Below are 11,682 nucleotides of genomic sequence, written 5' to 3'. Positions count from 1 at the left end.
TCTGTGTAGCTTTGCGCCTTTCCTGGAACTCGCTTTGGAGACCAGGCTGGCCTCGAACTCACAGAGATCTGCCTGGCTCTGCCTCGCCAGTGCTGGGATTAAAGGTGTGTGCCACCACCGCCGGTAGGGATTCTTTAGGGGAAAAAAAAAAAAAACTAGGCAGAAAACTCCACCTAATTTCTCTTGATTAGATGAGGTAAAGAACCTCACCCTTTTTTTTTTTTTTAAAGTACCTTGGATGTCTTTCCCCCCAGGACAGACAGCCTGATTTAATAGATAGGTGTTATCATTTGGTCCTGGATATAGAAAGCTTAGACAACCATACTGTACAAAGAGGTCAGAATTACAGTTTTCATTTATTAAGCACCCACTGGGATATGCATCTTTTTTTCTTTTTAATGCAGGAAGCATTAAAAAGAAAACCCTGGCATGTACTAAGGAAAAAGGTAGCCAGTCTTAAGAAACCCATGAATAGTACATTCACTGGCTGGTTATATGTCAACTTGACACAATCTAGAGTCATCAGAGAGGAAGGCGCCTCAACTGAGAAAAATGTCTCTATAATATCCAGCTGTAAGGCACTTAATTAGTGATTGATGGGGGAGGGCCCAGCCCACTGTGGGTGCTTCCCTCCCTTGGCTGGTGGTCCTGGGTTCTAAAGAAATCAGTCAGAGCAAGCCAGTAAGCAGCGCCCCTCCACGGCCTCTGTTTGAGTTTCTGTCCTGACTTCCTTCAGTGAGGAACAGTGCTGTGGAAGTGTAAGCTGAATAAACCCTTTCCTCACATCTTGCTTTGGGTCATGGTGTTTCGACACAGCAATGGAAACCCTAAGACAGTAGTAGTCTAATGGGGATCTGTGACTGCCTAACTTTGTTTACAGAGTTTTTCATAAATATTAAATAAGCCTTTTCCTTAGGAAATGCAGTGCTTAGCTTCTTGGGATTCTCCAAGGCTCCAGAAGAGGAGCCCTGTATGTGGACATTCCGGTTTCCATTCTTAGTTGTTTTGGAGACAAGTTCTGCTATGTCTCCCAAGCTGGCTTCAACCTTTCAATCCTCCTCCCTCCACTTCCAGAGTATTATATAGGCATGTTCCACCACTCCTGGTTTATGAAATGCTTGGGATGGAACCCAGAGTTTCCGGTATGCTAAGCAAGCACTCTCCCAACTGAGTTACGGTCCCTGCCCAGTCTTTATGTCAACAGCTCCATTATTCAGTCTCAGGACCACCTGAATCAGAATTACTTGGTATACTTATTTAGTAGCAGGTTCCTGGCCCCCACCCAAAAATTGTGAGTCAGTATTTCAGGGGTGGGGTGTGGGATGTTTTATTTTCTTCCTGGCTCCTCGGCTGATTTTATTACATAGCTAAATGTGAGAATCATTGTTCTAAGTACCCATCTTTGTGGCAAAGGACTTATAAAATAAGGACTTGGCATTACAGTTGGGATAAGGAAGTTTGGAACTGATCCCTGTGTCCTCTCCTTAGGAGAGAACCCTAGATGTATGCTGATTTGTCGTTGGGGAGGGTTGGAAATCCCACTGGGATGTGTTCCCCCCACTCCTGTATAAGACACTAATTAAGCTGGAATGTTCAGAGGAGGACAAGCCAGCCAGCCAAAGACACAGGTGTGGTTTTGGTCCAAGAATCTAAGACTGAGTTAATCCTTCCCTGTGGGTTACACCCCAAATCCACCAGCTCCTATTTCTCCCCCAGACAAACCAGTCCCAGGATCTTGTCTGAACTGCACAAAACTGACATGTCTGGCTCTCCTTCCTCTCCTGCTGGGCCTGTTAGACATTTCCCTTGGAAGACAAAGCTGGGCAGAAGCAGCATCTGAAGGCCTCTGTGTCTACCTGCCCCTTTCCCCACCAGGCTTCATTCCTCCTCCATCTTCTCCCGCACCTCTGCAGGCAGTCCCTCGTAAAGGGTGTCCTCCACCAGCAGCCCTGACTTCTTTAGCCCCTTGCAGTCACCGAGTTCTTCTGGCAGAGCCTCCAACCGGTTACCCTTGAGCTCCAGACGGCTAAGGGTTCGGAGGGTGGCTACACGAGGTGAAAGCTGAGTTAGGTGGTTGTAGCCCAAGAGCAATGTCCGCAGCTTCTGGCAGAAGAACAATTCATCAGGCAGGCTCTCTAGTGCATTGTAGGAGAGAGCTAGATGCTGGAGGCTCTGGAGGAGGCCCAACTCAGGTGGCAGGGAACGAAGCCCATTGTGGGACACGTCCAGCAGGCGGAGGCCAAAGCATTGGCCAAGCTGGGGGGGAAGAGTCTCGAGCTTGTTGTGACTGAGGTAGAGCTGCTCCAGGCCACGGAGCTTCCTCACGTGCTCAGGAACATAGGCTATCTGGTTGTGCCACAGCCTGAGAGTGACCAGCTTCCGACAGTGCTGGAAGCTGAGGATTTCCTCAATGGACCTAAGGTGGTTGTCCTTGAGGTCAAGTTCCTGCAGAGCCCCCAGGCTAAAGATTGCATGGGGGATACGTTCCAGCCCACAGGCCACCAGCTCCAGCTCCCGTAACACCGCCAGCTTCTTGAGGCTGTTGAGGGCAAGCAAGCGAGCCCCATCATTGTGCAGGCTGAGTCGCTGAAGGTGTCCAGCCACGTCAGTCACGCTGGCTGGCACCTTCCCTGCATTGCTACGCAGAGACAGTACTTTGAGCTGCTTAAGCTCCCGGAGGCTCTCAAGGGTGGCAGCCCGGGCCATCTCTGGGGGAAAGAGTCCTTCCAGATGCAGTTCCTCCAAGCCTCGAAGCCCAAACACCCAGAGGGGCACCTCTCGGAGCTCTTCAAATTTGACATAGATCACCTTCAGGCGATCCCGCAGGAAGATCTGTGAAGAGAAGGGCAGCCTGGCTGGTGAGTGAAGCAAGCTGAGCTCCTGAAGGTTCACAAGCTGGGAAAGCCCTGGGGGAAAGGAGATATCACAGATGGCTTCAAGTCTGAGCGCTTCCAGCTCACTGAGCTCGAAGACAGTGTCAGGCAGTCCAGGGAGCATGCAGAGGGCCAGCTCCAGCCGGCCACGCGTGTTGCGCTGCAGCTTCTGCCTCAGCTTCTCAGGTGTCCACTCATGGTTGAGGTTGAGTTGCTTCAGGCGGCTTTCGCTGACTTCAGAGAGGAAGACGGCGAACCGTTTAGAATAGAGGGAGTCATACTGGTCAATGAGGTGGAGCATGAAGGCAAAGTCGTTCTTGACATCTGGGATGTCATTCATGCCTGTCTCCTCACGCACAGAACGGAAGGAGTACTCTTTGAGGGGCCTATGGAAGAGCCAGTAGAGCGTATACAGGCAGGTGATGCCATACACACACACGAAGGAGATGTAGCAGAAGGCCAGCTTAGAGAAGAGGTGGGCCTTGGTGTGGTTGCAGCAGAAACTGGCGTACCCTGTGACCTCTGAGGTCTCCACCCTGCAGGCCACCAGAAAGCTTATCTTCTCCACATAGACCAAGTTGTAAACCAGGATGGCAAAAAACTTACACACTTTGAGCACTGTCTGCCGGATATACATAGAGTAGAGGATGTCACCCTCTTCCACATGCACACGGAACTTCTTGACCTTCTCAAACAGGGCCTTAGCTTGTTCACCCTCCTTCTTGTCCAGCAGGGTGACCACTGGAGGCTCAGTCACCACCTTTTCAGGCTCGACTAGCACCTTCTCCTTCTCACCTTCACCTGCCTTTCCCGATCCTGTCCCTGTTGCGGTTACTGTGGTCACCATGGCCCGTCCAGCAGCTGGGCCCTTGTGGTTCTCTCCAGATACCTCAGACAAGGCCCGAGTGGTCCATGGGGAATCAAAACACTTGCCCAGGATGGAGATGAAGTGTTCAATCTTGGAGCTGGTGCCAGGGAATTTGAACCAAAAGCTGGTACAGACCATGAAGATGAGTGTATGAATGACCACCAGGTAGGGGAAGTACTTGGCATACCAGTGAAGGGCTGTCTCGTAGCAGAGCTGGTTAATAAAGCTATACTGTTGGAGATCTAGGTTGTTTTTGAGGCCACTCAGCTCTCGGAAGCCCCCCATCTGCTCAGAGACCCCTTGAGGCAATAGCTGCTGGCAAGGAGCCTCTGATAAGTTCTCTCGGGGTTCATGGCTGGGCAGGCAGATGATCTTGTCTTGTGTCACCTGGGGATAGGCAAAAAGTGAGAGACAATGAAGGAACTGGGGAACTGTACAGAAGAGAACCAGGCTGAGGTGGGAGACCCTGATCCTCGACTGCTGTCAGCTGTTTAAATGTGGAAGAGCTGTTAAACTTCAGCATCTGTCTTCATATGAAAAGAATATGGGTGTGCGTGGGGGTGATGTGGCTAAGTTGGTAGAGTGCCTGCCTAGCATGCACCAGTTTTGATTCTCGCCAACGCATAAACTGGGCTTGGTGACACATACCTATAATCCTAGCACACAGGAGATGGGAGCAGGAGAATGAGGAGTTTAAGGTCATTCTTGGCTTCATAGTAAGTTCAAGGCCAGCCTAGGATATAAGACACTCTGTCTCAAAAGAAAAAAGAGTGTGAGGGTGTATGTGTATTGAACTGTGGTCCCCCAAAAAGAAACTAAATCCCAACCCCTAGTCCCTGTGACCTCATTTGGAAGTAGGGTCTTTGCACAGGTAATCATAGTGAGGCTATGATGAGTCCTATAGGACTAGATCCTTCCAGAAAGGAGACATTTAGGGTGGAAATATACCTCAGTTGGTAGAGTGTTTGCCTAGCATGATGAAGCCCTGGAGTCCCACCCCAACACTGTATAAACTGAGTGTTATGTGCACATATGTAATACGGTCCTTGGGAAGTGGATGCAAGAGGATCGGGAGTTCATCTACCTATTTTTTTTTTTTTTAAGTTGTGAAACCAGACATGGTGGTGCATACCTTTAATCCCAGCACTCAGAAGGCAGAAGCAGGTGAATCTGCGTTTGAGGCCAGCCTGGGCCTAGAAGGTGAGTTACAGGACAGCCAGGACTACACAGAGAAACCCTGTCATCCCCCCCCCCCAAAAAAAAAAAACAAATTTTAAAAAATTTTAAAGTTCTGTCAATAACAAAATTCCATTTATAAGAAAAGGAAGTTGGGCTGGTTATACTAGTCTATAGTCTTAGTTATTTGGGAAGCTGAGGCCTGGGCTACAGAGTGGGAGCAACTTCTAGACAACTTCAGTAGACACTGGTCAAAGAAAGGACGTGGGCAGGATCCAGCTCAGTGGTAGAGTTCTAGCCCAGAATCCCCCAGGGAGGGGCTGAGTGTTAGGTTCTGCAGTAGGAACCTTGTGTAGCATTGGAAGCCTTGATTCTATCCCCATTGCCACAAGAAAGAAAAAAGTGTGTCAGTGGGGGAAACACCCTAATGTTACTGTAGACTTTAGTAACACTGCTTGTGGGGATGGAGACGAGGAAAGTAAGGGTCGGAATTGGTCTGTGTGTGAGCTTTGGCAATGGCTCCCTCTTGTTTGACTTTCCTTTCTTTTCTTTTTTTTCAGAGCTGAGGACTGAACCCAGGGCCTTGCACTTGCTAGGCAAGCACTCTACCACTGAGCTAAATCCCCAACCCCTTCTTTTATTTTATTAGTGATTTTTTTTTTTTTATTGAACCTAGATCCCAAGTCATGTTCTGTGCTAGGAATCCAGAAGTATACCACCACACCTGACCTTAATTTTAATTTTGAGAGATAGTCTTGCTAAGATGTCTAGGCTGGCCTCAAATTTGTCATCCTCCTGTCCCGGCCTACAGAGGAACTAGGGTTATAGGCACTCACCAAGATGCCCAGGCTCTCTCTCCCTCTTCTTGGGTGACTTAAAGGCTTCAGGACTTCAAGTACAAGGCCTACTCCTTTAGAGATCACTCTTTACTTGGACGGTGCAGTTGAGGACACTTTCCCATCTCATCATCATAGCAGGACCTTACCCATCTGTATGGTGCAGTTAGGACACCCCAATCATAAGCGTTGCCATGGTAAAACCATGCTCCCTTATGGTCCTGCCCTTCACCTGGAGGGTGCAGCTCAGGACCCCAGTCAGGAGCACAGCCACAGTGAAGCCTAGTGCCTTTATGGCAGAAGGGGCTAGAGAGTGGTTAAGAACACTTGAACCCAGAAAAAATAAATAAATAAAAAACAGCAGCTGGCAGTGGTGGTGGCACACGCCTTTAATCCCAGCACTCAGGAGGCAGAGCCAGGTAATCTCTGTGAGTCTGAGGTCAGCCTGATCTACAGAGCAAGTTCCAGGATAGCCAGGACGACACAGAGAAACCCTGTCTCAAAAAAACCAAAACAAGCCCCCCAAAAAAAACCTCTCATCCATAACTCTAGTTCTAAGGAACGTAATATACACTCTTCTGACCTCCACAGGTACCAAGCATACATGTGGCACACGTACATACATGCAGGTAAACACTCATACACATAAAAGAAAATACGTTTTTTAAAAAAGACCCTCATGAGGAGCATTGTCAAGGTGTGGCGCCACTCCTTCACATCCTCACCACTCTCTGGCCTCCCCCTCACCTGGAAAGAGCAACCCAAGACCCCAGTCATTAGCATGGCCACAAATATGGCCAAAGTGAAACCCAGATCCTTCACACCCCTTCCCCTGTCTGCTCTGACTCTTGTCTAGAGAGCTCAGTACCACAGCACAGCCCTGCCTCTTCACGTCTCACTCCTTGTCAAAAAGGCACTTCCTCAAAGTCTAATCCTAAGGGCTGCCAGCTGTGCCCTTTCTGTCTTACTCCTCACCTGAAGGGTGCACCCGAAGACCCCAATCATGAGCATGGCCACAGTAAGGTACTCAGCCAGCACATCCCACCAGGGCTTCAGCACCTTGAATGCAGGCTGCTGTTCTGTGAACTGCTTGAACTCCGCCACTGGGATCATCCTGCCTAGAGGAGTAGGGAGACAAGAGGGGTTGAGACAGGGTGAGAGCAGGGTATGCCTGTTGGGAAAGCCCAGAGAGAGCAGACAGGCCAGTGCTCCCAATACACTCAGCCCTGCCAGAACTTTCGAGAATCTATGAGCTATATGGTTCTTCTCGTAGCCTGGGGCTTGTTGCTTCCTTCAGAACTCACTCCTCCCCAGGCTCGTAGCTTTTCCTGCTCCCCAAAGCCCCCACTTATGCTGCTCTGCCTGCCCTCTCAGAACTCATGAGAGTAAAAACACAGGGCAGCTGCTCTCCAGCCTCCTCCTGGAGCCACCGCCTCTGAAGGAGGAAGCCTGTGACATTCATTCTGTATGCTTTTCTCTGTATCTGCCCTCTCACCTCCACCCTACCACCAGAGTGTCCCCGGGCTTAAGACTTCCGGGGTGTGCCCCCTGACAGGGGTGCTCTGGGCACCACCTCCAATCCCCAACCGGAAAAGCAGGCTGGGGAAAAGCAAGCTGGAGCGTGGCTGTGCTCTAGTTAAGGGCCTGGAGGGTTAGGGAGTGGCCAGGCTGAAAGCTACTGAGCCCTGGAGGCATGTGCCAAGACACCTGAGTGTACAGATAGGGACTAGAGCCCAGAATCTGAGGTAGAAGGAAGAAACCTGGGCCCCGAGAGGGAGGAATGTGTTGGAATGTCTGAAGCATGAGGATTCCTAAACTGGAAAACGCTCAGGGTGACACCTATAGCTAGAGCCTGGCACAGGGCTGGGCTGCCAGGCTCCAGGGCTGCCAGCCCACTCTGTCTATCTCTGGTTTCCTTTTCTACTAAGGTATCATTATTGCAAAGGCCAGGCCTAAGTCACACGGGGGTGTAGGATGCAAGCTAGGACATCACTCTTCCAGGAAGTCAGCTACTTGCTCAGGGCAGAGGGCGAAGCGAAAAGTGAGGGTCTCTGGGCAGCCCACCCCCTGTTAGCATCCAAGCCTTTTGTGAGTGTGTGTGTGTGTGTGTGTGTGTGTGTGTGTGTGTGTGTGTGTACGTGTGTACGTACATGTGCCATGGTGTGGGTATGGGGGTCAGAGAAGAACTCCAAGAGTCAGTTCTCTCCTACCATCATGTGGGTCTTTGGGTGGAACCCAGATCATCCCACTTGGTAACAAGTGCCTTCACCCTGAGCTATATTGCCGGCCTCATCTATCCTTTATCTTAAACAAGTTCCTGGGAAGCTAGGTATGGTGGCCGGCACTGTAATCCTAGCACTCGGGAAGCTGTAACGTAAATGAGTTTGGGACCAGCATTTTCATTACAGAGAGAGACCCTGTCTCAATGCAACAAAACAAAAGCGGCAAGCAGACGGCTTGGTAGATAAAGTGCTTGTCACACAGCCGTGAGGACATGAGTTTGATCCCAGCACCCACGTAAAAGCCAGAGTGGTGCATGGCTCACTGGTCAGCTAGCCTAGCCCAGTTGGCAAGCCTCGGGTTCAATTCAAACTCTGTCTCAAAAAAGATAGAGAGTGGCAAAGGAAGACACATGACCGAAGGTGCCGCCCCACACACAAACACTCATACACACGCACACACACACACTCGAGAGAGATGGGGGACAGAGAGAAAGAGAGAGAAACAAAATCAACAGCTTCCTAGGAGCCCTTTGTACTGATTACTTGTGGCTCTGGCCGAAAATGGGGAATCTGTGCCACCAGGCAACTGTTGTGACGCACCCACGCCTCCTTTTTCTGTCTGTCTCTCCCAGTGGTTTGTAGTGGGTGAGGTCAAGGTAGGGAGGGGTTCAGAGCCTATTCACTAGGCTGAGACAGGTCACAACCAGACCTCGTTACCACTCTGGGGTATTTATCTCCATATAGTAGGAGGGAAAGAGAGCAGGCACTAAGTCTTCCTATACAAGAGAGACAAGACAGGGCCCCCAGTTCATCCTGAATCAGATACATGCAAGGAGCTGACCAGAGAACAAGATCCTTTATATGACAGTTGGTCCTGTATGCTCCCCAAACACTCCCGTGTCCTAAGGAAAAAAGCTTTAAAGAAACAGTCTCAGGCTGGGGAGACGGCTTAGTTGATAGGCACTTGTCTGGCAAGTACAGTTCTCTGGATTCAGTCTCTAGCACCACATAACCAGGCATAATGGCACACGCCTGTAATCTCAGCACTTGGGGGTCTGAGGCAGGAGGATCAGAGTTCAAAGTTATCCTCAGCTACATAGGGCACTCAAGGCCAGCCTGGGCTACATGAAACCATGTTGCAAAAAGACATTTTTTTTGCCCCTTTAGCCTGGGGCTGTAGCTCAGTGTTGAGTGTTTGCAAGAGAGTCTCCATCCAGTACTGAAGGAAAAAAAAAAAATCCCAATTTCCATTATCTGATAGAAATGATGACCCAGAGGGGAGAGAGAGAAGGCTCAGCAGTTAAGAGGACACACTGCTCTTGTAGAGGACCAGAGTTCAATTCCCAGCACCTACACTGGGTGGCTCACAACCACTTGTAACTCCAGCTCTAGAGCCTCCAGCCACCCAACATCCTATTCTGGCCTCTTGGAATACTTAATGCACAACAATCTCTGCCATACACACAACACAACACATAAATAAAAATAAAATCTTAAAAGAAAATGAACTCAGAGCATCTTACTGAGATCCAGGGGTGACATTTGAAGCAAGGGACAGTAATGCCCACATTGGGTTCCTGTCACCTAGGGCAGCCATGGTAGATCCTTCTGAGGCTCTGCCCAAGGCATGCTGCACATGCAAAAGCAGGGACCAACTTCCGTCTCCACCTTCCAGGATCCATCTCACAACGGTACACGTTCCCCAGCGCTGCCAACCCACTCTCACAAGTCACAGGCCAGAAAACAGGAGCCCTCTGCTCAGCTCCCAGGAACAAGACATACACACAATGTAGACAGACACACACACAATGTAGACAGACATACACACACAATCAGAGAGAGACACAGGGATTATCATTGTCTGGCCCCATGACTCAAACTCAACCTTCCAGAACCTGCCATTAAATTCTAGCAGGCAGATACAAGGCTGGCCCCTTTCCCTGTGTCTGAACAGAGCTGGTGGGAGGGTTTAGAAGGAACGACTCACAGAACTGAGGGACGTGTAGAGAAAAACAGCAAGGGGGTCTGTATGAAAGAATGCCTCTCACTGCTCTCAGTGCTGATTTGTTTGGTTTTTAAGAGTTTTTATTTTATATTGTGTATGCATGTGTGCAGGTGTATGCATGTGTGTGCCCAGTGGTTGATGTTAGGTGTCTTCTACCGCTCTCCAACTTATTTATTAGTGTGAGTGTGTGTGTGTAGATCAAGCAACAACTTTGTGGCATCACTTCTCTCCTGTCTTTATGTGGGCTCTGGATATCAAAGTCAGATGCTTGGGCTTGCTAAGCTATTTTACTGACCCTCAATTTTTTTTTTTTTTTTGACAAGGTTTCTCACTGAAATCTGGGGTTTGGCATTTAGCTGGACTGGCTAGTCATCAAGCCCTGGAATCCACTAAAGTTACCAATGTGTTCCACAGTGTCCTGCTTTTATGTGGGTACTGGAGATCCACACTCAGGTCCTCAGGCCTTCACAGCAAGCACTTCACCCACTGAGCCACCCAGCCCTCCCTTTCCTCACTTTTTTTTTTTTTTTTGGAGACAAAGTCTTGCTGTGTAGCCCAGGCTAGCCTTGTGCTGGCTGTGTAGCACAAGATGAACCCAAAATTTCAATCCCCCTTCCTCAGCCTCTTAAGTGCTGGGATCACAGAAGTGTGCCACCATGTCCAGCCTAGTGCTGAATTTTATCTCAATTTTGGAAACATAAGTGTAGAGGCCTTTGTCTTGAAGGACGAACATAACTCCTGGAAGATTTCACTGTTACAAGTATCATTTGAGCCTGTCAGGCCCCCTCCTCTTGGATGGCACCTGCTCTGTTCCATCCAATGAGAGCACCCCAATGGCTCAGCCAGTAAAGAGCTTGCTGCACACGTTTGAGGACCCAAGTGATATTCCCAGCACCCATGTGGAGTGGACAGGGCAGGCTAGGTCCATAACCCCAGCACAGTGGGGTGAAATAGGTGGATCCCTGAGGATCATTGGCCAGATGGTCTAGCCAAAAACCAGGAGCTTCAGGTTTAGTGAGAAATGTCTCAGAAAATAAAGTGGAGAAACCATTGAGGAGGACATCCCAAGTCAATCTTTGATCTCTACCCACACCCACACGGCCAGGCTTGGGAGGATCATGCAAACTCCTCCCTGCATCCAGGCCCTGCTTCTGCTGCCGAAGTGGAAGTAGAGGATGCTCCCAACCCCGGGCAGCCGCCCCAGCTGCACACCATATGCTAAGGGACCAGGAAGGAACAGCAAAGAGTTCTTTAACCCAGGAGCACAAACTCAGAACTAGGGATGTGGTTTAGTTGGTAGAGTGCTGGCTCAGGTCCTGGGTTCAATTCCCAGCACCACATAAAGCCTGGAATGGTGGCACACATGCCTGTATCCTTTAGGACAGAGGCAGGAGGACAGCTGCCTATCGAGCTTGTTAGAGTCAAGCCTGCATTATATGACCTTGTCTCAAACAAACAAACAAGAAAAACAGCAACAACAAAAACTCCAAACTCCAAACCCAAATAGCAGGGCTGCTGAGATGGCTCACTGGGTAAAGGCCCCTGCTGCCAAGCCAGAAGACCTGAGTTTATCTCAGGGGCCATAAGGCAGAAGGGGAGAACCAACTGTGACAATTGTCCTCTGATCTCTATGACAGTGCCATGGCATGTGTGTATACACACATACATACAAAATAAATAAAAAGTAAACAATGTAAACACA

The 11,682-nt window shown here is 49.5% G+C and overlaps 1 protein-coding gene across 1 annotated transcript; it reads right to left on the bottom strand.

Annotated features, from left to right (window-relative positions):
* Positions 1-428: 428 nt before the first annotated feature.
* Positions 429-7,225, bottom strand: Lrrc8e (leucine rich repeat containing 8 VRAC subunit E). The gene is made up of 2 exons (XM_059249608.1): positions 6,729-7,225; positions 429-4,128 (listed from the first exon to the last, which is right to left on the bottom strand). The coding sequence occupies exons 1-2, from the start codon at positions 6,864-6,866 to the stop codon at positions 1,879-1,881; spliced, it is 2,388 nt and encodes a 795-aa protein (XP_059105591.1). The 5' UTR covers positions 6,867-7,225; the 3' UTR covers positions 429-1,878.
* Positions 7,226-11,682: the final 4,457 nt, after the last annotated feature.

Source organism: Peromyscus eremicus, chromosome 23, assembly GCF_949786415.1.
Source record: "Peromyscus eremicus chromosome 23, PerEre_H2_v1, whole genome shotgun sequence".
In the NCBI taxonomy this organism is placed as follows: domain Eukaryota; kingdom Metazoa; phylum Chordata; class Mammalia; order Rodentia; family Cricetidae; genus Peromyscus; species Peromyscus eremicus.
Note: the sequence above shows the minus strand (reverse complement) of the source record. Positions and strands in the feature narration are given on the sequence as shown.